This window comes from Lissotriton vulgaris, chromosome 6 (assembly GCF_964263255.1).
Source record: "Lissotriton vulgaris chromosome 6, aLisVul1.2, whole genome shotgun sequence".
Taxonomy (NCBI): domain Eukaryota; kingdom Metazoa; phylum Chordata; class Amphibia; order Caudata; family Salamandridae; genus Lissotriton; species Lissotriton vulgaris.
The window spans coordinates 1,863,875,337-1,863,901,833 of NC_141694.1; the positions used below are offsets into that span (position 1 = coordinate 1,863,875,337).

Consider the following 26,497-nt stretch of genomic DNA (forward strand, 5'->3'; position numbering starts at 1 on the left):
GCGCTGTCAGTGCCTGGACTGGATGGCATCAATAGCGGTGGCGCTGTCAGTTCCTGGCCTGGATGACATGTAATAGAAGTGATGCTGTCAGTGCCTGGAATGGATGGCATCAATAGCGGTGGCGCTGTCAGTGCCTGGAGTGGATGGCATCAATAGCGGTGGCGCTGTCAGTGCCTGGACTGTATGGCATGTAATAGAAGTGGCGCTGTCAGTGCCTGGACTGTATGGCATCAATAGCGGTGGCGCTGTCAGTGCCTGGAGTGGATGGCATAGATAGCGGTGGCGCTGTCAGTGCCTGGAGTGGATGGCATCAATAGCGGTGGCGCTGTCGGTGCCTGGAGTGGATGGCATCAATAGCGGTCGCGCTGTCAGAGCCTGGAGAAGATGGCATCAATAGCGGTGGCGCTGTCAGTGCCTGGACTGCATGGCATCAATAGCGGTGGCGCTGTCAGTTCCTGGCCTGGATGACATGTAATAGAAGTGGCGCTGTCAGTGCCTGGACTGGATGGCATCAATAGCGGTGGCTCTGTCAGTTCCTGGCCTGGATGACATGTAATAGAAGTGATGCTGTCAGTGCCTGGACTGGATGGCATCAATAGCGGTGGCGCTGTCAGAGCCTGGAGAAGATGGCATGTAATAGAAGTGGCGCTGTCAGTGCCTGGCCTGGATGGCATTAATAGTAGTGGCGCTGTCAGTGCCTGGACTGGATGACATGTAATAGAAGTGATGCTGTCAGTGCCTGGAGTGGATGGCATCAATAGCGGTCGCGCTGTCAGTGCCTGGAGAAGATGGCATCAATAGCGGTGGCGCTGTCAGTGCCTGGACTGCATGGCATCAATAGCGGTGGCGCTGTCAGTGCCTGGACTGTATGGCATGTAATAGAAGTGGCGCTGTCAGTGCCTGGACTGGATGGCATCAATAGCGGTGGCGCTGTCAGTGCCTGGAGTGGATGGCATCAATAGCGGTGGCGCTGTCAGAGCCTGGAGAAGATGGCATCAATAGCGGTGGCGCTGTCAGTGCCTGGACTGCATGGCATCAATAGCGGTGGCGCTGTCAGTGCCTGGACTGTATGGCATGTAATAGAAGTGGCGCTGTCAGTGCCTGGACTGGATGGCATCAATAGCGGTGGCGCTGTCAGTTCCTGGCCTGGATGACATGTAATAGAAGTGATGCTGTCAGTGCCTGGACTGGATGGCATCAATAGCGGTGGCGCTGTCAGAGCCTGGAGAAGATGGCATGTAATAGAAGTGGCGCTGTCAGTGCCTGGCCTGGATGGCATTAATAGTAGTGGCGCTGTCAGTGCCTGGACTGGATGACATGTAATAGAAGTGGCGCTGTCAGTGCCTGGACTGGATGGCATCGATAGCGGTGGCGCTGTCAGTGCCTGGAGTGGATGGCATCAATAGCGGTGGCGCTGTCAGTGCCTGGAGTGGATGGCATCAATAGCGGTGGCGCTGTCAGTGCCTGGAGAAAATGGCATCAATAGCGGTGGCGCTGTCAGTGCCTGGACTGCATGGCATCAATAGCGATGGCGCTGTCAGTGCCTGGACTGTATGGCATGTAATAGAAGTGGCGCTGTCAGTGCCTGGACTGGATGGCATCAATAGCGGTGGCGCTGTCAGTGCCTGGAGTGGATGGCATCAATAGCGGTGGCGCTGTCAGAGCCTGGAGAAGATGGCATCAATAGCGGTGGCGCTGTCAGTGCCTGGACTGTATGGCATGTAATAGAAGTGGCGCTGTCAGTGCCTGGACTGGATGGCATCAATAGCGGTGGCGCTGTCAGTGCCTGGAGTGGATGGCATCAATAGCGGTGGCGCTGTCAGAGCCTGGAGAAGATGGCATCAATAGCGGTGGCGCTGTCAGTGCCTGGACTGCATGGCATCAATAGAAGTGGCGCTGTCAGTGCCTGGACTGTATGGCATGTAATAGAAGTGGCGCTGTCAGTGCCTGGACTGGATGGCATCAATAGCGGTGGCGCTGTCAGTGCCTGGACTGGATGGCATCAATAGCGGTGGCGCTGTCAGTGCCTGGAGTGGATGGCATCAATAGCGGTGGCGCTGTCAGAGCCTGGAGAAGATGGCATCAATAGCGGTGGCGCTGTCAGTGCCTGGACTGCATGGCATCAATAGAAGTGGCGCTGTCAGTGCCTGGACTGTATGGCATGTAATAGAAGTGGCGCTGTCAGAGCCTGGACTGGATGGCATCAATAGCGGTGGCGCTGTCAGTGCCTGGACTGTATGGCATGTAATAGAAGTGGCGCTGTCAGTGCCTGGACTGGATGGCATCAATAGCGGTGGCGCTGTCAGTGCCTGGAGTGGATGGCATCAATAGCGGTGGCGCTGTCAGAGCCTGGAGAAGATGGCATCAATAGCGGTGGCGCTGTCAGTGCCTGGACTGCATGGCATCAATAGCGGTGGCGCTGTCAGTGCCTGGACTGTATGGCATGTAATAGAAGTGGCGTTGTCAGTGCCTGGACTATATGGCATCAATAGCGGTGGCACTGTCAGTTCCTGGCCTGGATGGCATCAATAGCGGTGGCGCTGTCAGTTCCTGGCCTGGATGACATGTAATAGAAGTGGCGCTGTCAGTGCCTGGACTGGATGGCATCAATAGTGGTGGCGCTGTCAGTTCCTGGCCTGGATGACATGTAATAGAAGTGATGCTGTCAGTGCCTGGACTGGATGGCATCAATAGCGGTGGCGCTGTCAGAGCCTGGAGAAGATGGCATGTAATAGAAGTGGTGCTGTCAGTGCCTGGCCTGGATGGCATTAATAGTAGTGGCGCTGTCAGTGCCTGGACTGGATGACATGTAATAGAAGTGATGCTGTCAGTGCCTAGACTGGATGACGTGTAATAGAAGTGATGCTGTCAGTGCCTGAACTGGATGACATGTAATAGAAGCGTTGCTGTCAGTGCCTGGAGTGGATGGCATCAATAGCGGTCGCGCTGTCAGTGCCTGGAGAAGATGGCATCAATAGCGGTGGCGCTGTCAGTGCCTGGACTGTATGGCATGTAATAGAAGTGGTGCTGTCAGTGCCTGGCCTGGATGGCATTAATAGTAGTGGCGCTGTCAGTGCCTGGACTGGATGACATGTAATAGAAGTGATGCTGTCAGTGCCTGGACTGGATGTTATGTAATAGAAGTGGCGCTGTCAGTTCCTGGACTGGATGACATGTAATAGAAGTGATGCTGTCAGTGCCTGAACTGTTATGACATGTAATAGAAGTGATGCTGTCAGTGCCTGGACTGGATGTTACGTAATAGAAGTGGCGCTGTCAGTTCCTGGACTGGATGGCATGTAATAGAAGTGGCGCTGTCAGTGCCTGGACTGCATGGCATCAATAGCGGTGGCGCTGTCAGTGCCTGGACTGTATGGCATGTAATAGAAGTGGCGCTGTCAGTGCCTGGAGTGGATGGCATCAATAGCGGTGGCGCTGTCAGAGCCTGGAGAAGATGGCATGTAATAGAAGTGGCGCTGTCAGTGCCTGGCCTGGATGGCATTAATAGTAGTGGCGCTGTCAGTGCCTGGACTGGATGACATGTAATAGAAGTGATGCTGTCAGTGCCAGGACTGGATGCTACGTAATAGAAGTGGCGCTGTCAGTTCCTGGACTGGATGACATGTAATAGAAGTGATGCTGTCAGTGCCTGAACTGGATGACATGTAATAGAAGTGATGCTGTCAGTGCCTGGACTGGATGTTACGTAATAGAAGTGGCGCTGTCAGTTCCTGGACTGGATGACATGTAATAGAAGTGATGCTGTCAGTGCCTGGACTGGATGTTACGTAATAGAAGTGGCGCTGTCAGTTCCTGGACTGGATGGCCTCAATAGAAAGGGCGCTGTCAGTGCCTGGAGTGGATGGCATCAATAGCGGTGGCGCTGTCAGTGCCTGGACTGTATGGCATGTAATAGAAGTGGCGCTGTCAGTGCCTGGAGTGGATGGCATCAATAGCGGTGGCGCTGTCAGTGCCTGGAGTGGATGGCATCAATAGCGGTGGCGCTGTCAGTGCCTGGAGTGGATGGCATTGATAGCGGTGGCGCTGTCAGTGCCTGGAGTGGATGGCATCAATAGCGGTGGCGCTGTCAGTGCCTGGAGTGGATGGCATCAATAGCGGTGGCGCTGTCAGTGCCTGGAGAAGATGTCATCAATAGCGGTGGCGCTGTCAGTGCCTGGACTGCATGGCATCAATAGCGGTGGCGCTGTCAGTGCCTGGACTGTATGGCATGTAAAAGAAGTGGCGCTGTCAGTGCCTGGACTGGATGGCATCAATAGCGGTGGCGCTGTCAGTGCCTGGAGTGGATGGCATCAATAGCGGTGGCGCTGTCAGTGCCTGGACTGTTTGGCATCAATAGCGGTGGCGCTGTCAGTGCCTTGAGTGGATGGCATAGATAGCGGTGGCGCTGTCAGTGCCTGGAGTGGATGGCATCAATAGCGGTGGCGCTGTCAGTGCCTGGAGTGGATGGCATCAATAGCGGTGGCGCTGTCAGTGCCTGATAGCGGTGGAGCTGTCAGTGCCTGGAGAAGATGTCATCAATAGCGGTGGCGCTGTCAGTGCCTGGACTGCATGGCATCAATAGCGGTGGCGTTGTCAGTTCCTGGACTGGATGACATGTAATAGAAGTGATGCTGTCAGTGCCTGGACTTGATGTTACGTAATAGAAGTGGCGCTGTCAGTGCCTGGCCTGGATGGCATTATTAGAAGTGGCGCTGTCAGTGCCTGGCCTGGATGGCATTAATAGTAGTGGCGCTGTCAGTGCCTGGACTGGATGACATGTAATAGAAGTGATGCTGTCAGTGCCTGGACTGGATGTTACATAATAGAAGTGGCGCTGTCAGTTCCTGGACTGGATGACATGTAATAGAAGTGATGCTGTCAGTGCCTGGACTGGATGTTACGTAATAGAAGTGGCGCTGTCAGTTCCTGGACTGGATGGCCTCAATCGAAAGGGCGCTGTCAGTGCCTGGACTGGGTGGCTTGTAATAGTGGTGGCGCTGTCAGTGCCTGGCCTGGATGGCATAGACGGAGGTAAAAAGGCCACCATGCATGTATTCTATGGTGTATAGCTCTGCAGAACACAGCATGGCACAGAGCCCAAATGCGGTGGCTAGCCAACAGAGACTAGCCCACAGTACCACTAATTGCTGCTGGTGCATCCCCAAGGAGCAGGTTTCCTTTAGCATTGTTTTTCGATTGTAAAAAGGCACAACCTCTGTATATTTGCCTATGACATGGGCACTCGCAAACATTTTCACAGAGGCCAAAAATTATGGTCTGTGGTGTGCCCGAGGGCCGTATTGATGCCACCGGAGTGAGAGTAGTTTCTTGCGGGTCTGTGGTGGTGGTAAGGGGGGCATTGGGAAAGCAAAGCATGTACATGGTGTGGTCAGTCAGCCATGCTGGTATTTTGAAGGTTTCATTCCATATTAAATTTTAAAGAAGACCCTGGTCTCTCAAAAAGCAATTGATTTGTAGTACTGTGTTGTGCAGTATCTGAATAGCTCTCCCTCTACCAAACCTTGGCATACACCTTCTCTACTTACTATCACTACATTGAGAGAGACAAATGTGAAAAAAAGAAGATACTTTATTACTGAAATGGAATGAAATGCAATTGAAGAATGTAAAAACAGAAAATCTATGACAGGGGTCGGCAGCCATCTAGGGAAACCTACCAAACCCACTCCTTTCTGAAAACTAGAGACCCGGGGGAGTCAAGGGAGGTATGGCTTGCACGTACCCCTAAAAGCTTTCTTACCCAGAATTCCCTGCAAACGTCACATTTTGCTGAAAAAATAACTTTTTCCTGAAATTTTTGTGTGTTCACTATGCTGACACACATTTCCTACTACCCAACGTTCCCTCAGGTCTCCCAATAAAAAAGGTACCTCACTTGTGTGGGGTCCCCAAGTACCCCCAACAAGCAAGGGTCCAAAATATATTGAGGAGACATCAAAAAAACTGGCCCTGGGCTTGCCAGATATCTAGGGAAACCTACCAAACCCACACATTTCTGAAAACTAGACACCCGGGGGAGTCCAGCGAGGTATGGCTTGCGTGGATCCCCCAATGTTTTCCAACCCAGAATTCCATGCAAATCTTAAATTCTGCTAAAAAAAACATTTTCCACATATTTTTGTGTGGGATCACTGGTTGTGACAGCACAAATGTCCTACCACACAGCGTTACCCTCAGTCTCTCGTGTAAAATGATACCACACTTGTGTGGGTGGAGTAAGGGCCTGTTACTGGGATGAGCCAAATACATAGGGATTAAGGGTATAGGACAGCAAATTCTAGGTGCTACATTAAAAAAATATATGCTTTTAGCCAATTCTGCATTGGACAACCACACAAGTGAGGTATCACAGATTCTAGAACTTTCCATCTCGGAAATGTAAGGAAAATGTTTTTTTTTACAAAGTGTGAGTTTTGCAAAGGATTCTGGGTAACAGAACCTCATGAGAGCCGGACAAGTCACCCCATCCTGGATTTCCGGGGTGTCTAGTTTTAAAGAATGTAAAGGTTTGCTAGTTTTCCTTAGTTGCCGGCAGAGCCAGGGTTCAAAATCTACAGCTATGCACTTTGCAAAAAAGGGTCAGTTTTCACTATAAAAATGTGATATGTCCATGTTGTGTTTTGGGCTGTTTTGGGTCGCAGGCACTAGGCCTTCCCACACAAGTGAGGTACAATTTTATCAGAAGACTATGGGAAATGCAGGGTGCGTCGAATTTTGTGGATCCAATCAGATTCCAGAACTTTCCATCACAGAAATGTGAGGAAAATGTGTTTTGTTTTTTTTTACAAAGTTTGCGGTTTGCAAGGGATTCTGGGCAATAGAACCTGGTCAAAGCCAGACAAGTCACTCCATCCTGGATTCCACTGGGTGTCTATTTTTATAAAAATGTATACATTTTCTAGGTTTCCCTAGGTGCCGGCACAGCTATGGTTCAAAGTCTACAACTAGGCCCCTTGCAAGAAAAGGGTCAGTTTTCATAGAAGTGTCCAGCGGATGTAACAGTGTATTGCTTTTAAAAATCTGCATACCTAGAAGAAGTTACAGATGAAAACGTTTGGCAGTAATGGCTTTTTTGCTCAACTCATTTTCAATTTTTCGTATTTTCAACTGATAGTTTCTATAACAAAACCTTGAAGGATCTACACAAATGAATCTTTTCTAAATTCAGAATTCTGTCTACTTTCTAGAAATATATAGCTTCCCAGGATCCATTATTGCTTTCATTCTCATTTTTACCATTAACTGGAAGAAGGTTGAAAGCACCAAAAATTGCAAAAATAGGCTATTTCCCAGTAAAATGCCAAAACTGTGTAAAAAATGTTGGTTTTCTGACAAACCTTTTTCAGTCCATGAAAGCTGGGAAGATAGTGATTTCAGCACCACAAACCCTTTGTTGATATCATTTGCATGAAGAAAAACAGACTCTTTCATCAGCAGCACTTTTACCCAATGTCCCCCACCCCCAAATAAAATGTAGCTGTATTTTGGCTAATTTCTAGGTCCCCTCCAGGGGAATCAGCAAACCCTGTGTACCGTTGAAATCACCATGATGTTGCAAGAAAAGGATGCCAATTTGGCACGGATAACTTATGTGGTCAAAAGGTTACAGGGGCCAAAGCGTGAAGTACCCAAAATAGCCAAAAAAAGACTTAGCACAGGAGGGGAAAAGGCCTAGCAGTGAAGGGGTTAACTTTGCCTCCCTTTTCTTCATTATCACATGTAAGAACACCTTGAAATATATGTGTTCAGGATAGGCACTGTACAAAAGGTTCTCTTGGGTTTGATTCAATAAACTATATTTTTTTCCATGAATAATAACAACCCAGGCAAATCAGAGGGGACCACCTGACATCTGATGTGCCTCTTAGCTTACTATTGGCATTGTCGTCAGGGTGGGAGGAGGCATGAATTCTTCTACTTACATTTTATGAAAACTTCTCATTTATAGTTTTCATAGCAGTAATATAATTTGATGTACTAAAGTGAAACGCTTGTGTATGTAAAAGGAATAAACATTTTCGAGGTTTGAAGAAATTTCTGTGAGAATTTTGCATTTGCAAATGATGCGAACCACAAAATGCAAAATGGCCTTTTCCTTATGTATGAAAGGCTTTTGGATTCCGAACTTAGGTAATCGCATTTTTTTTGCGATTTCCTAAATTGCGAATGCAAATAGGGAATCGCAATTTGCGAATCCCTAATTCACATGCAAGAAGCCTTTCCTAAATGCGAACTGTGGATTTAGGAAACACTAATTACCATCAACTTCAAGTTGATGGTTACATGTGCAAATTTAGAAAAATGCAGCTTGTCTACAGTATCCACCAGTACTTCATAAAATGAAAGTGTCTGACCCCATGTTCTTGGCTCTGGGTGCCTGTGAGACAGACCTAGTCTCCTCCACATCATCAGAACTATCCACCATATGGCGCTGCGTCACTGGCAAGTGAACTTTAACTGCACCCTAAAGTCGAAGGGGAACTAAGGGGAATTTTAGCAGGAGGTTTGCATCATGTTTGCACCACGCAACATGGTACGTGTGCGACACAAACTGTATGAAGCCACGCAAAGCCACTTTGAGTGACACTAAGTAGCTTCATATAAATCTGGAGTAGAACAACGTATTGAAAAGCTCTGCCCTTGGAAGCTGTTCCATGGGTGTTGCGTTAGTGTTCCTTCCCACCTCCCATGGTTTTCGACACAGTTCCACATTTACCAGAACTGAATGTTCTGCAGCACACATAAAAAGAGGAATGTGACTACTGTTTTTGTGCAGGAAGGTGCTCATTCCTGCACAAAAAAGAATCTGCATACATCCACCATTGTGCAAGGGTGCCCGCGTTGGTACTAGGCTGCCAAAGGGGCACCAGTGCATGAGAAAGGACAGGAAAGCAGAGTTTTACCTCAAATAGGGCACATTTCTGCCCTTTCCCTGTCACGTACTGCAATGCAGCAAGGTGACCTGCTATGCTGCACTGCATTACTTTCTCATAATTGAGCCCCTAAATTCTAGAAGATTCCAACAACGTTCTAAAGAAACGGGTGTGGTCATGACGAGCTCAGCTCGTCACAAGCACACGGCCACCGTGGCTCATGACGAGCTGACCTCGTCATTAGCACAGGGGCGCTGTGCGCGCCCCCGCCCCCAGCACAGCATGGGAATTTGCCCCGCTGCGAAGGGGTTAAACCAAAAGAACCAAACTGTACATATGCGCCAACTGTGACTATTCCAAGGGAGCAAAGGTTGATGACCTGCTAGGTAGGGATGAACAGCGAAATCTGGATAGCATCAGCTTTTTCTTCTTTAAAAAATCTTATTACATTGCAACCTTTTCTGCCCACGTTAAACTTCAGCGCTAGAAGAGGCTGAGCTATGGAATTTTTAGAGCTGCCGAAGTGTTTCAGTATTAGATATGAGGTTCCCGATCAGGTATACATGTCGGTGATGGTCTCCTTGTATGTGTCAAAACAATTGATGAACACACCAGTAGACTTATGCCTTTATATGCAGGGATTTGCTGTAGGGCAGTGACGGAAGTCCTTTGTTTGTTCTGCACTACATCAAATAAAAGGGCAGGAATGCACCATATTTATGCACTACGGTGCACTCCTGTCCTTTCGCCTTGCGCTATCGCAGTTTCAGCTGCCTAGCGCCAACGCAGGCTCCATTGCTCAATGGTGGAAGAGTGCCTGTGTTGTCTGCAGGATCATCGACCTGCAAAGAAACAATCCTCAGAGGAAATAAAGCCATTTCTCCTTCTTAACCTGAGCTCAGGAGGAATAAGGATTTGGCGCTTTACGAGGTTTACATGACCTTGTAAATCTGGGGCAGCGTCAAAATCCATGGGTTTTGAGTAAAAAAATCCACTGCAACACCCATGGAACACCTACTGAGCACAGAGTAAGGCAAAGCAGCACATTTAGCTGCCTTGCCTTGCTCCATACCCATAAGGCCATCCAAAGCCAGGCATAGATAGGATTTTGTAATCTCGTAATCAAGCCCCTGACTCGCAATCTACAATAGAGGAAAGATTTTAAGCTGCCACAGAACAGAGAAAAATGTGAATTCCTGAATCCAAACATCCATTTATTTCTGCTGGCACTTCTTCTTGAATGGTGCAGCCCCAGACTCTGTCACACTGGCTGACATCAAGTGCGCCTCCCTCACCAACATGAGGGCCAGAAGTCTGAAGCTCCTCGCGTATTTGGAGTGGTTGATAAGTCAAGAACCTCATTGAGATCTGATAACATCTATTGCTGCTTGGGAGGTGCCTGAGGCAAGGCTTCTAACCCTGTTGACTACCTATAGTCTACAGGAAGAGACCCAATCAGCGAGGAGATGGAAGAGTGCACTGCAAACCTCGAGCCAATGGAGGAGATGTGGAGCCAAGGCTGCGGATAAGTGACCAGCCCTGGGAAAACATACAACAAACGAGTGTGCTTCCTCTCAGTGCCAGCTTTAAAGAGGTCAAAAGTCTCCTAGCAGAATAATCCCATCCAGAATGTTGAGAAACCAGAACAAGCATTGGCAAAGCCAAAACGTTTCGCCTGTGTGGTATCTGTTGTCTTTGTCAATGTGTTTTGTACATGTTGCAGATGACTATAGAATCACTCCAGAGTCTACTGCTCCTCTCTCTAATACGAATCATTCTCCCAGTCATCACTCTATCACTCCAGAGTCTACTGCTCCTCTCTCTAATACGAATCACTCTACCATTCATTGCCCAACAACTCTGCTCGGCCTCTTCTGCCCGCGTCTGGTTCCCTAGGCTGCTCTGCGCTGTTCCCACCCTGAACCCTGAACCCAGTTGCAGAGCGGCGGGCGAAAGTTGTGAATCTTTTAATGGGCATGTTTTGTGTTGCAGGCGGAGTCACAGGGCGATCTGGAAGCAGATGGACAGTAGGGGTACCTCTGCGGCAGAAGGATACAGTCTAAATACCTCTGCCTGGCACAGTAAGGGTGCCTGAGCCAAGAACCTGGAGCCGAGGGTGTTCCAGGAAACATCATCGGCGCCCCGTTAGTCCTTCGGGCGGTCGGGGGGCCTGAACCGACCGGGGGTGTGCCTCATCGCTCCGCCCTGACAGGGGGGGCGGGAGTATAACGAAATAAATGGTAATTTACTGCACCGTCAGAGCATCGACTCGCCGTGCAAGATGGCTCCCTAGGCATGCGGGTCAGCGAGGGGCTGCCGCATTGGATCGCCTGTAAGATGACCCACCTTATCAGCTACCTGTTGTACGAAATAAACCTGCATCACTGCTTTCCCACAATTATGTCTCATGAGTTTCCTTGGTATATAAGTGGTAACGTGCGCAGTGCAGAGCGAGCGCTGGCGGTGTGGACACTAATGACAGGTGACTCCCTCGACGACCACTGCACTCTCCCTCTGCAGGCGCCAGTTGTGATTTTTGTAAAATGGAGCGTTATTTAAGCAACATAAGTGCCGCTCACTCAGCAAGAGTAATGGATACACTGGTTGCATTAAAGGGAACCCCCCACGTCACGTGAATGCCTTGCCGTCGGGAACGCAGCAGCAGGTCTGATAATGAATGCTTACTGCGGCAACCAGCGCAGCTATGAGCAGTGACTGCTGTAGAGTTAGCGTGCCCCCGCCCCACCAAGCAACAAAACAGGCCCACGACCCTGGTAGCAACAAAACCGGCCCCCACCCCACCCAGCACCCGCCCCACCCAGCAACAAAACCGGCCCACGACCCTGGTAGCAACAAAACCGGCCCCCACCCCACCCAGCAACAAAACCGGTCCCCGCCCCACCCAGCAACAAAACCGGCCCCCACCCCGCCCAGCAACAAAACCGGTCCCCACCCCTGGCCGCCTACCGGGGATTGCCGGTGCCCGGCCTTGTCAGTCCGGCCCTGCCTGTTCCACGGCTCCGGCTCCCCACCCCCAGCTGTCGGTTTACACTACTCTTATAAAGCTATTCCTACACAAGTAAACGCACTACTGGATAAATGGTTGAATGTTGGAGACATACCTGTCACGGCCTTCCTACATTCTTTTTTACAGAATGCTGGGCAGCACTTCGCATCTTTATCACATATGGAGTCGTCTTTGCATTCATCAATTTTCATTTGTGGGGTACACACAATACCAACGCGACCAGGAGGTGGTAGAGGACAGGAACCAGCATGAACTGAAAGGAAAGAAAAGAGGCAAAGACTGAAATCTAGATTTTCACAAGCTCGGTGTTTATCGAAACAAAGCATGGCGCCCCTAAACAGCACGCACAGCACAGCAGCGTCTTCCTCTTGTTTCTTGAAGCTTGTTTTCTCTCTGCCTCTCTTCCCTCTACTCCTGCCTCATTATTGCTTGTCTCTACTGCATTTACCTATTGCCTCTTTGCCTCATCTCCTTCTGTCTCTTCGGCTCTGAACATCTTCTCTTTGCACTTCTTTTTCTGTCTCTCTTCCCACTGCGGCTCTTCCCTCCCTTTCTCTCCCTGGCTTTCTTTTTGATTGCCTCTTCCCCCACTCTTATATGCTTTTCCCCTATTTCTGTTTCCTCCCCGCCTCTTTCGGGTTCTCACGTGTTCACTGGTTTTCCTTTTTTCTTCTCGTTGCTACTCTCTCATTTCCTTCTTGCTGCTTCCCTCTACTCTCTTCCACCACTCTCGCTCATCTCTGTGGATCTCTCTGGTTTGTTTCTTTGGTCTCCTCTTCTCACTGCCAGCCTTCTTACATTCATTGTTCTTTTTGTTTTCCTCTCTTGTCTCTAATTCCTGTTACTGTTATCGCTCGCCCCATCTTCTCCTCGACGGTTCTCTCGCTCCTTCTTTTCTAGCTTTCTTCTCCAGTCTTCAAGTCGTTCTGCCTCTTTTCTACTCTGTCTTTGCCGCACTGTTATTCCTGTCTCTCCTCTTTCATTGCATTGAGAGTCAATTTTAAGGGCGCACTATCAGCAAACCAAAATTATGAATATTTCTGATTGTGACAAATACAGGGCAGAGAGAGGAATGTATAGACAACTTCTACACCTAGCTCAATCAACCAGCCCATACCTGCATGCTGCAGGATGAGACCAAAGAAATACGAGAATAACAGATATTACAGAAGAAATACAGCCAATAGAAGCGTTGCTGTCAGTGCCTGGAGTGGATGGCATTGATAGAAGTGGCGCTGTCAGTGCCTGGAGTGGATGGCATTGATAGAAGTGGCGCGAGATCACGGGGCAAGATGGCCGCTGGCAGGTTGAGGTGAACAGTCGCACTAAAACCTCTCTCCTGTCGAAACTGTTGAAGCTGGTGTAATGGAGTGCTAGTCTCCCTCATTAGCCCGCATCTGGAAAAATCTAAAAAGGTTATTACAGACGTGCCTGGAGATGAAAGTCGAGACACGGTGATGCTGGAGTCGCTCTTTTTTCTAAGAGCAGCACCGTCAAAGAACAGCTACCTCAGAGACTTTGGTAACGCGGCGGCAGCAGGAATTGGCAGGTTGGCAAGGAACCTAGAGCGGAGTTTCGGGCTCTTAAAAGTTAATCTGGTTAAGCACTCAGTAACCTTTGTAGCATCGGGCTTAAAAGGCTGGAGAAGCGTGTTTCCAGACAATATGCCGCCAAAACCAATTAAGATCGACAAAAAGAAAAGCAAAGAAGATAACGAAACCGATCAGAACATCTTAAACCTCACGGCATCGGTTACACCTGGTGTGAGGAAAACACAGGAACCAGCCAAAAACCAGGGCGCAATAAGGAAAGTGCCTGTGCCACCGGTCAAAATGAAATCGGACGTGAAGGAAAAAACGCCGGGAGACGGGCGCACTAAAATAAACGAGAGAGCAGTGATCTCCAAAACCAGACCCAAAGCAACCCCTCTCACGCAGCCTACCTTACCTGAAACTTTCACCCGTCCTGGCTCTACAGGCAGCGGAGCGTCCAGCGTTACAGAGCAAGTGTCCGATCCTGGAATAAGGCGAGGAAACGTCCTCGAGGACGCAGCAGCAGCAGCGGCGGCTGAGGCAGGAGCTCAGAGCGTGGGAGACGCCAAGGCAGCAGTTGCTAAGCAACCTACAACGGAGCCTTCGGAGCCCTCGGTGAGACGCGAGGAGGACGCCAGCAGCAAGGTAACAGCTGGGTTTACGGGACAGAGGGCAGAGGGAGACGCAAGTACTAATGCTATAAACGAAGATGGAAGGGTGTTGGCTCAGAGGGGGTTGCTGGAATGCAAAAAAAGGGTGGCTGAAGAACCTGGCAAAGAAAATGGCAAAGATAATGACAAAGAGGCGGAGATGGAAGTAATAAAGGAGAATGTAGCACCTAGTACCCATGAGGAAGCCAATGATATGATGCAGGCAATCATGCAGGTGGAAGCGGAGCTAATGGCTAGACCCCCCAACCCCAACCCTACAGGGGGAAGCACAGCCAGCCTGGCGCACGGAAAGTTAGCAACTGGGCACCCTAAAGAGAAGGAGAAGGAGAAGGAGGATATATGCTCACTGGAGGGAGACCGTTTTTTTTCAGTGGATGAGGATTCCGACCCAGCTCAGCAGGAGAGGAAGGGTTCCGAGCTGGAGGAGGAGGAGGAGGATGAGGAAGAGGCAGAGAGGGAGGGTGAAGACGATGAGGAGGATGAGTCATGGTCAGCCTCTACCTCTACCGCCTCAGAAACAGATATCGATAAGGAGTCTACATTGAAAAAGACAAAGACAAGGAGGCATAGGCATGAAAGGTCACCGACAAGGGGTGCTGAAAGGAAGCTGGTTTGGGACTATTCAGCTACATCACAGACATATCAAGAAGAGTCAGGAGCAGGTTCGAACCAGGGAGATGCGCTTGGAAAGGTGTTTAATATGTTGAAGCAAATTCAATCTGAAGCGAGATCTACAAGCCGAAAAACAAGGCAGGACTTCAGGAGAATACAAACGACGCTTAGGAAAACTAACAAACTATATGAAGGCTTAGCAGGGAGAGTCTCTGAGGTCGAGGAGAGAACAGGTAAAATGGAGGATGACTTTCGTAGCTTCAGTGAATTTAAAGAACAACAGGAGAAGAAAGCAGATGACATTTTATGGAAAATGGAGGATTTTGAAAATCGCCAAAGGCGAAACAATGTACGCATTTTGGGAGTGGCAGAAGGGCTGGAAGGGCAAGACCCAAGGGGTTTTGTGATTAAGTTATTAAGGGGGGCATTCCCTGAGTCCCAGTGGCAGTGGGAGGTAGAAGTACAAAGAGCTCACAGATTCCCCTTTTTCCAGCGGAAGGTTTTCGGGGCCGAGGGAGGGTCAAAACCCCCACTTCCTCGAGCAATTTTGGTCTATGTTGGGAACTTCTTACTCCGTGAGGAGCTTATCCAGAAAGCTAGACCAGATAGCAAAAGGTCGGTGGAGGGTGTTACATTTTTCACGAGACCAGATTTCTGTCATGTGACAGTAGAAAGGAGGTGGAGACTCAGAAGATTGATTTCAGAGTTTCAGGCTCTAGGTTCAGAAGCATATCTGCTATTCCCTGCCAGGTTGAAAGTAGTTACGAAGGGCAAGGTCAGGATGTTTATATCAGAGGTGAAAGCGCAGGAGTTTATTCAGGACTTGGAAAGGGCGAAGAAAGAGGGGCACTGAGGGACAAATATTTCATTTTTTGAGAAAGAGGGAGACACATTATAGGAGACGGGAGAGGGGTGCGACTAACTCAATCAGGAAGCGTCCACACATAGGTCATGAGTGACCTATTTGCCTATAGGGGGAGGGGAGGGAGAGGGAGGGGAGGGGGGGTCAAGCAGGGGAGGCAGGGGGGAAGGGAAAGCAAAAAACAGTTGAAGCGTATGATCTTGATAAGACAATTAGCACACATTGACTATGCATTTTGTTTGTTGTTTAAATTGTTGTTTAAATTTTTTGGTAAAGCAGGAGGGAGGAAGAGCGAAGGAGGGGGCGTGAAGTCGGTAATGTTAGTTGGGTTAGGAAGAGTTGGTCCTTTTTTCAGCACAAAATGGCATGTAAGATAGTTTCATTAAATATATGTGGCTTGAATGATCCAAGGAAGAGGACAAATGTAGCAGCGTACTTAAGAAATCTGCAAGCAGATTTAGTATGTTTGCAAGAAACACATATAGAGGAAAAGCAGATCTACTTAATGAACCAACTGGGCTTTGATGTACTTGCAGCTAGCAGGCAGGGATCCAGGACAAGGGGAGTTGTTATTCTGGGGAGAAGTAGAGAAGTGACTGTTATAAGAAAGAAAGAGGATCGCTGGGGAAGATGGGTTATCACGGAACTAAAAGTTAAAGGGCTCAATGTCACATTAATAAATATTTATGGCTCTACCTAGGATGATTCAGAGATCTGGGAGTTTTTAGATATAGAAATGGCACAGTGGCCTGAACCTATAATTTGCTGTGGCGATTTTAACATGCATGATCCTACCAGTTCATTTACGAGCACAGGAGCAGTATATAATGGCAGGAAGAAAAAAGTACACAGGGCCATTACTAATATGGTCAAAAATAATCTACTGGCAGATCTCTGGATAATCCAACACCCATTTTTAGATGGTAGTACCTTTTTTTCGGCACCTCACCAGGTGTTGGTAAGACTAGATTACTTTTTAGTTTCTAGGTCCTTGGTTCACGCGACTCAGGTTGAGAAATATCCAAGAACTATATCTGACCATAGCCCATTGTCATTATCAATCAAGGTTGCGCAAGTACGGAGAACGAGGTCCACATGGACGTTTGAGAGGAGCCTGCTCCAAGATCTTGAATATAGGAAACATATGGAAGAGTGGATCAGGATTTTTTGGGAGATTAACCACGGGACAGCTTCTGTAGGGCAGACGTGGGATTGTTTTAAAGCAGGCATTAGAGGAGAAACTCTAAGCTATGTGTTGAATAGACGTAAGAAAGAGAGGTTAAGGTATGAAACTTTTCAGCAAAAATTGATCATAGAGGAAGGTAAACTAGTTTCTGCAGTAAGTTCTAAGTCCAGCTTGGAAGATATAATACTAACAATAGTAGCACTTAAGGCGGACGCAGTTGAAAGCCTCTCGAAAAAGTCTGCTGAAAAATATTTGGCTAAGAAAGAAGAACTATATGAATGTAGTGAGAAGGTGGGTCACATACTTGCGGTTAAAACTAGACAGCAAAGGGCGGATGCTGAAATAAAAGAGATACTAGATCCAACGGGCACCATTGTTACAGGCTTAGACCAGATAAGAGAGGTTTTTAGAGGATTTTATGAAAAACTGTATACACAGGGCAATACTGAGGATATGGAGGAAGTTAGGAACTATCTTGGAGGTGTGCGTGCGTCAAGAGTTACAAAAGAAGATGGTGAAATGTTAGATTCTACCCTATGTATGGAGGAATTTATAGATGCATTAAATAGCTTACCAGCAGGAAAGGCATCAGGACCTGATCAAATCCCGGTCGAATTTTATAAAGTATTTCGTGACTGTTTGTTGGTTTATATGTTTGAAGTTATGATACATGTGCAACAAGGAGGGCTTTCACCAGATTCTTGGCGCGGCGCAGATTTAATTGTTATTGCCAAAAAAGGGAAGCCCGCAACCCTCCCGGGATCCTACAGACCCATCACATTGATGAACTCAGATAGCAAGGTCTACTCTAAAATGTTGGCAAAGAGATTAGCAGGCTGTATTGAACATTTAGTGAGCCCGTCACAGCATGGTTTCATACCCGGGAAGGGTACCACTCAGCACATTAGGACGCTAATCACTACGATCGATGTGGCAGATGTTACAGGCGACCCTTTTTCAGCATTGTTTTTAGACGCCGAGAAGGCTTTTGATAGGGTCGCCTGGGACTATCTATGGGAAACCATGAGGTGGTGTGGTATTGGGTCAGGCTATATATGCGCTATACAAGCTTTATATAGAGACCCAGTGGTCAAAATCAGAGTAAACGGAGGGCACTCGGATTTAATACATGTACAACGGGGGACTCGGCAGGGCTGCCCATCTTCACCATTACTGTTTGCTCTGTATATTGAGCCACTACTACGTAAATTAGAGGAAAACCGGGCTATTCAACCCATCTCATTCAATGGATGCACTGTGAAAATTCTGGCCTACGCTGACGACGTGGCTATTTTGACTCCGAATCCGGATATAGCTATGGCTGGAGTAGAGGCAGAAGCGCATGAGTTTGGGTTGATGTCAGGTTATAACCTAAATAAAACTAAAACACAGATCATTCTGAATAGATTTGCATCAAGTTTAGATAGCAGGGTGGTCAGCAATGCAACCTATCTAGGCATTGATGTTACTGTAAAACTGGAGGATTTAGTAGAGCGCAACATTGAACCACTGCTTATTAAGGTAAAAAAAGACCTGGAAAGGATAAGTAATCTACATCTTTCATTGGTTGGAACCACAAACGTGCTGAAAATGATGGTCCTGCCTACATTTTTGTATCTATTCAGGTCAATACCTCTGATTTTTGACAACAAATGGTTTATTAGGTTGGAAAGCTTGGCCAATAGATTTATATGGGCTAGAGGGAAAACTCGCAGGGCATATAAATTTATTTCCCTGCCAAGGGACAGAGGGGGGTGGGGTGCACCAGATTTTAGATTATACTTTTTGGCGGCTGCACTCCAGTACATGCAGGGATTAATTGGAGGAGGTGGCGGGGCATCAAAGACCATGAATATGTCAATTGAAACTTACACAATGATATTGGGACAAAACGCTGTCAATGGATTCCTGTACTATACGGATTTGGGGTACCTTAGAAGGCAGCCGCACAAAACCCTAAAGGCAGCACTTAAAGTCTGGAGTATTTTTTTAAAGAAGTCGGGCATGGGTAGATTTAATAGGTACACCAGAGTCTACAAAAACAAATCATTCCCTGAAGAAATCTTTTCTGATGCACTAATGGCAGAATGGGAGGGTAAAGGGATACAGCAAGTTGGGGACTTAGTCAAACCAGAGGGCATAATACAATTTGAGGAATTGGTTAGAACATATAAAGTAAACAGAAGGGACTTCTTTAAGTACCTTCAGATCAGGAGTTTCCTTAGGAATAAACAAGGAGGTCCACTGGGCTTTCAGCCAACTGAGTTGATGGAAGGGCTAATTACAGGGGAGGAATACTCCATTAGGCTAATATATGCTGCACTGGCAAAAAACAGACCTGATGATCTAGATAAACATAGGGTCAAATGGGGGGAAAGGATAGAGGTCACACCCGAATCATTTAACGATTCACTGGAGCTAGGTCGGTCTATCCTATGCTCCGCCCCCTTGCAATCCCAACACTACAAAACGCTATTTTCGCTATACTACACCCCAGCCAGGATTGCGAAGTGGGGGGGTACAGAAGGCACTACGTGCCCCAGGTGCAACTCTACTGAGGCAGATATCGTCCACATGTTTGCTACTTGCCCTCAATTATACACACTAATCAAGGATGTCGAAAACTTTTTAACCAATTCATTAAAGATCAGGATAACCTTGTCGGTCGGCTTAATCATGCTGGGTGTGGATATTGGAAATGAGTATGCGGATTCAGGTGATGAAATGTTTTTGTTTATGGCAGCGGCTGTCTTTAGATTAATGTTAGCCAGGGTATGGTTAGATAAGAATCCCCCGACTTTGCAAACATGGTTATCAAATCTCATTGCCATACATAACTTAGAAAAATACATATATGCAAGAAAGGGTAGGAGTGGGAGAGTACGAGGTATTAAGATATGGGGACCTTTGGAGAAATGGAGAACAGGAATAGGCTGATTTATTTTTTATTGATGTAATATGATGGTGTTTACTATACTATATAATTTAATTTATGATATATGTTTTCCCCCTTTGGCGGTTAAATAGTTTTAACGTGAAATTTATTTGGATTGTATTGTAAGATGAACAAATGTATGAACAAAATGCTGCATTCTTGTTTTTTTCTATTTTCTGTAATGTGTGCTTTTTTTTTTTTTTGAAAGGTAAAATAAAAGATATTTAAAAAAAAAAAAAAAAAAAAAAAAGATAGAAGTGGCGCTGTCAGTGCCTGGAGTGGATGTAATTGATAGAAGTGGCACTGTCAGTGCCGGGAGTGGATGGCATTGATAGAAGTGGCGCTGTCAGTGCCTGGAGTGGATGTAATTGATAGAAGTGGCACTGTCAGTGCCTGGAGTGGATGGCATCAATAGCGGTGGCGCTGTCAGTGCCTGGAGTGGATGGCATCAATAGCGGTGGCGCTGTCAGAGCCTGGAGTGGATGGCATCAATAGCGGTGGCGCTGTCAGTGCCTGAACTGGATGACATGTAATAGAAGTGGCGCTGTCAGTGCCTGGACTGGATGACATGTAATAGAAGTGGCGCTGTCAGTGCCTGGACTGGATTGCATCAATAGCGGTGGCGCTGTCAGTGCCTGGACTGCATGGCATCAATAGCGGTGGCGCTGTCAGTGTCTGGACTGCATGGCATCACTAGCGGTGGCGCTGTCAGTGCCTGGACTGTATGGCATGTAATAGAAGTGGCGCTGTCAGTGCCTGGAGTGGATGGCATTGATAGAAGTGGCGCTGTCAGTGCCTGGAGTGGATGGCATCAATAGCGGTGGCGCTGTCAGTGCCTGTACTCAATTGCATCAATAGCGGTGGCGTTGTCACTGCCTGGACTGGATTGCATTAATAGAAGTGGCACTGTCAGTGCCTGGCCTGGATGGCATTAATAGAAATGGCGCTGTCAGTGCCTGGCCTGGATGGCATTAATAGAAGTGGCGCTGTCAGTGCCTGGACTGGATGACATGTAATAGAAGTGGCACTGTCAGTGCCTGGACTGGATGTTACGTAATAGAAGTGGCGCTGTCAGTTCCTGGACTGGATGACATGTAATAGAAGTGATGCTGTCAGTGCCTGGACTGGATGTTACGTAATAGAAGTGGCGCTGTCAGTGCCTGGCCTGGATGACATGTAATAGAAGTGATGCTGTCAGTGCCTGAACTGGATGTTACGTAATAGAAGTGGTGCTGTCAGTGCCTGGACTGGGTGTTACGTAATAGAAGTGGCGCTGTCAGTGCCTGGCCTGGATGACATGTAATAGAAGTGATGCTGTCAGTGCCTGAACTGGATGTTACGTAATAGAAGTGATGCTTTCAGTGCCTGGACTGGATGTTACGTAATAGAAGTGGCGCTGTCAGTGCCTGGCCTGGATTACATGTAATAGAAGTGATGCTGTCAGTGCCTGAACTGGATGTTACGTAATAGAAGTGGTGCTGTCAGTGCCTGGACTGGGTGGCTTGTAATAGTGGTGGCGCTGTCAGTGCCTGGCCTGGATGGCATAGACGGAGGTAAAAAGGCCACCATGCATGTATTCTATGGTGTATAGCTCTGCAGAACACAGCGTAGCAGGGAGCCCAAATGCGCCATCATTATTGCTGGTTAGCCAACAGAGACTAGCCCACAGTACCACTAATTGCTGCTGGTGCATCCCCAAGGAGCAGGTTTCCTTTAGCATTTTTTTTCGATTGTAAAAAGGCACAACCTCTGTATATTTGCCTATGACATGGGCACTCGCAAACATTTTCACAGAGGCCAAAAATTATGGTCTGTGGTGTGCCCGAGGGCCGTATTGATGCCACCGGAGTGAGAGTAGTTTCTTGCGGGTCTGTGGTGGTGGTAAGGGGGGCATTGGGAAAGCAAAGCATGTACATGGTGTGGTCAGTCAGCCATGCTGGTATTTTGAAGGTTTCATTCCATATTACATTTTAAAGAAGACCCTGGTCTCTCAAAAAGCAATTGATTTGTAGTACTGTGTTGTGCAGTATCTGAATAGCTCTCCCTCTACCAAACCTTGGCATACACCTTCTCTACTTACTATCACTACATTGAGAGAGACAAATGTGAAAAAAGAAGATACTTTATTACTGAAATGGAATGAAATGCAATTGAAGAATGTAAAAACAGAAAATCTATGACAGGGGTCGGCAGCCATCTAGGGAAACCTACCAAACCCACTCCTTTCTGAAAACTAGAGACCCGGGGGAGTCAAGGGAGGTATGGCTTGCACGTACCCCTAAAAGCTTTCTTACCCAGAATTCCCTGCAAACGTCACATTTTGCTGAAAAAATAACTTTTTCCTGAAATTTTTGTGTGTGAAAGTTGTGTGATCACTATGCTGACACACATTTCCTACTACCCAACGTTCCCTCAGGTCTCCCAATAAAAAAGGTACCTCACTTGTGTGGGGTCCCCAAGTATCCCCAACAAGCAAGGGTCCAAAATATATTGAGGAGACATCAAAAAAACTGGCCCTGGGCTTGCCAGATATCTAGGGAAGCCTACCAAACCCACACATTTCTGAAAACTAGACACCCGGGGGAGTCCAGCGAGGCATGGCTTGCGTGGATCCCCCAATGTTTTCCAACCCAGAATTCCATGCAAATCTTAAATTCTGCTAAAAAAAACATTTTCCACATATTTTTGTGTGGGATCACTGTCTGTGACAGCACAAATGTCCTACCACACAGCGTTACCCTCAGTCTCTCGTGTAAAATGATACCTCACTTGTGTGGGTGGAGAAAGCACCAAAAATTGCAAAAATAGGCTATTTCCCAGTAAAATGCCAAAACTGATTAAAAAATGTTGGTTTTCTGACAAACCTTTTTCAGTCCATGAAAGCTCGGAAGATAGTGATTTCAGCACCACAAACCCTTTGTTGATACCATTTGCATGAAGAAAAACAGACTCTTTCATCAGCAGCACTTTTACCCAATTTCCCCCACCCCCAAATATAATGTAGCTGTATTTTGGCTAATTTCTAGGTCCCCTCCAGGGGAATCAGCAAACCCTGTGTACCTTTGAAATCACCATGATGTTGCAAGAAAAGGATGCCAATTTGGCACGGATAACTTATGTGGTCAAAAGGTTACAGGGGCCAAAGCGTGAAGTACCCAAAATTACCAAAAAAAGACTTAGCACAGGAGGGGAAAAGGCCTAGCAGTGAAGGGGCCTTACTCCACCCACACAAGTGAGGTATCATTTTACACGAGAGACTGAGGGTAACGCTGTGTGGTAGGACATTTGTGCTGTCACAGACAGTGATCCCACTAAAACAATTGATGACCACGCCAGTAGACTTATGCCTTCATTTGCAGGGATTTGCTGTAGGGTAGTGCAGGAAGTCCTTTGTTTGTTCTGCACTACGTCAAATTAAAAGGGCAGGAATGCACCATATTTATGCACTACGGTGCATTCCTGTCCTTTCGCCTTGCGCTATCGCAGTTTCAGCTGCCTGGCGCCAACGCAGGCCCCATTGCTCCATGGTGGAAGGGGGCCTGTGTTGTCTGCAGGATCATCGACCTGCAAAGAAACAATCCTCAGAGGTCTTTTCCTCTTTCTTTGTGCCCTGTAGCGTGCAGCACACATAGCAGGAGAAAGTAACAAGAGGAAATAAAGCAATTTCTCCTTCTTAACCTGGGCTCTGGAGGAGTGAGGATTTGGCACTTCCCCAGGTTTACATGACCTTGCAAATCTGGGGCAGCGTAAAATTCATGGGTTTTGAGTAAAAAAATCCATTGCAACGGCCATAGAACACCTCCGGAGCGCAGAGTTAGGCAAAGCAGCACCTTGAGCTGCCTTGCCTTGCTCCATACCCATGAGGCCATCCAAAGCCACGCATAGATATGATTTTGTAATCTTGTAATTAAGCCCCTGACTTGCGGGAAACATCCTTTACAACGCAACTTTTACCACGCAGTGCTTTTACATCGCAACTTTTACAACGCAAACCATTACAGCGCATTGCGCTGGGTGCGCTCTAGGATAGGGAATAGATTTAATTTACTATCCAAAACCTTCCCTACTATCCACGGGGACTGGAGTTGAAATAGTAAATTAAACTATTCACTATCCAGCACCCCTCAACACTATGCGTTGTCAAGGCATGCGTTGTAAAAGTTGCGATGTAAAAGCATGCGTGGTAAAAGCATGCGTTGTAATGTCATACATCCCTGACTCGCAATCTACAATAGAGGAAAGATTTTAGGCTGCCACAGAACAGAGAAAAATGTGAATTCCTGAATCAAAACATCCTTTTATTTCTGCTGGCACTTCTTCTTGAATGGTGTAGCCCCAGAACCTGTCACACTGGCTGACATCAAGTGCGCCTCCCCTACCAACATGAGGGCCAGAAGTCTGAAGCTCCTCGCGTATTTGGAATGGTTGATAAGTCAAGAACCTCATTGAGATTTGATAACATCCATTGCTGCTTGGGAGGTGCCTGAGGCAAAGCTTCTAACCCTGTAGACTACCTATAGTCTACAGGGAGAGACCCAATCAGAGAGGAGATGGAAGAGTACATCGCAAACCTCAAGCCAATGGAGGAGATGTGGAGCCAAGGCTGCGGATAAGTGACCAGCCCTGGGAAAACATACAACAAACGAGTGTGCTTTCTCTCAGTGCCAGCTTTAAAGAGGTCAAAACTCTCCTGGCAGAATAATCCCACCCAGAATGTTGATAAACCAGAACAAGCATTGGCAAAGCCAAAACGTTTCGCCTGTGTGGTAACTGTTGTCTTTGTCAATGTGTTTTGTACATATTGCAGATGACTATGGTATCACTCCAGAGTCTACTGCTCCTCTCTCTAATACTAATCACTCTACCAGTCATCGCTCTATCACTCCAGAGTCTACTGCTCCTCTCTCTAATACTAATCACTCTCCCAGTCATCGCTCTCTCACTCCAGAGTCTACTGCTCCTCTCTCTAATATGAATCACTCTCCCAGCCATCGCTCTATCACTCCACAGTCTACTGCTCCTCTCTCTAATACTAATAACTCTCCCAGTCATTGCTCTATCACTCCACAGTCTACTGCTCCTCTCTCTAATACTAATCACTCTCCCAGTCATCGCTCTATCACTCCAGAGTCCACTGCTCCTCTCTCTAATACTAATCACGCTCCCAGTCATCGCTCTATCACTCCACAGTCTACTGCTCCTCTCTCTAATACTAATAACTCTCCCAGTCATCGCTCTATCACTCCACAGTCTACTGCTCCTCTCTCTAATACTAATCACTCTCCCAGTCATCGCTCTATCACTCCAGAGTCCACTGCTCCTCTCTCTAATACTAATCACGCTCCCAGTCATCGCTCTATCACTCCAGGGTCTACTGCTCCTCTCTCTAATACTAATCACTCTCCCAGTCATTGCTCTATCACTCCAGAGTCTACTGCTGCTCTCTCTAATACTAATCACTCTCCCAGTCATCGCTCTATCACTCCAGAGTCTACGGCTCCTCTCTCTAATACTAATCACTCTCCCAGTCATTGCTCTATCACTCCAGAGTCTACTGCTGCTCTCTCTAATACTAATCACTCTCCCAGTCATCGCTCTATCACTCCAGAGTCTACGGCTCCTCTCTCTAATACTAATCACTCTCCCAGTCATTGCTCTATCACTCCAGAGTCTACTGCTCCTCTCTCTAATACTAATCACTCTCCCAGTCATCGCTCTATAACTCCAGAGTCTACTGCTCCTCTCTCTAATACTAATCACTCTCCCAGTATTCGCTCTATCACTCCACAGTCTACTGCTCCTCTCTCTAATACTAATCACTCTCCCAGTCATCGCTCTATCACTCCAGAGTCTACTGCTCCTCTCTCTAATATGAATCACTCTCCCAGTCATCGCTCTATCACTCCAGAGTCTACTGCTCCTCTCTCTAATATGAATCACTCTCCCAGTCATCGCTCTATCACTCCAGAGTCTACTGTTCCTCTCTCTAATACTAATCACTCTCCCAATCATCCCTCTATCACTCCAGATCTACTGCTCCTCTCTCTAATACTAATCACTCTCCCAGTCATCGCTCTATCACTCCAGGGTCTACTGCTCCTCTCTCTAATATGAATCACTCTCCCAGTCATCGCTCTATCACTCCAGAGTCTACTGTTCCTCTCTCTAATACTAATCACTCTCCCAATCATCCCTCATCACTCCAGATCTACTGCTCCTCTCTCTAATACTAATCACTCTCCCAGTCATCGCTCTATCACTCCAGAGTCTACTGCTCCTCTCTCTAATACTAATCACTCTCCCAGTCATCACTCTATCACTCCAAAGTCTACTGCTCCTCTCTCTAATACTAATCACTCTCCCAGTCATCGCTCTATCACTCCACAGTCTACTGCTCCCCTCTATACTACTCCTCATGCTATTAGTCATCACTCAAGTCTACTGCTCTTCTCTCTACTACCCCTCACTCTACTAGGTATCACTCTATCATTCCACAGTCTGCTGCGCCTCATCCTAATACTGCTCACTTTACCTGTCATCACTCTATCACTAAACAGTCTACTGCTCCTCTCTCTACTACTGCTCACTCTATCAGTCATCAATGTATCATTCCACAGTCTACTGCTCTCCTGTCTACTACTCCGTCTACTACTCCTCACTCTACAAAGGTTCACTCTGGTGTCCGTCACTGTACCACTATTCTTTACCCTTGTTCTCTCTACTTCACTTCTCTCAATCACTCTTTCTATCAGTCCTCATTTTAATTCTCTTCTTTGT

General features: G+C 47.4%; 1 protein-coding gene across 1 annotated transcript in view; it reads right to left on the bottom strand.

The window, feature by feature from the left end:
- LOC147709683 (antileukoproteinase-like) overlaps nt 1-26,497 on the bottom strand; it is a 71,877-nt gene that overhangs the window by 33,838 nt on the left and 11,542 nt on the right. The window contains exon 2 of the mRNA XM_086925533.1: nt 12,017-12,175. Coding sequence (XP_086781659.1) covers nt 12,017-12,175 — 159 coding nt within the window. The remainder of the gene's footprint in view (nt 1-12,016; nt 12,176-26,497) is intronic.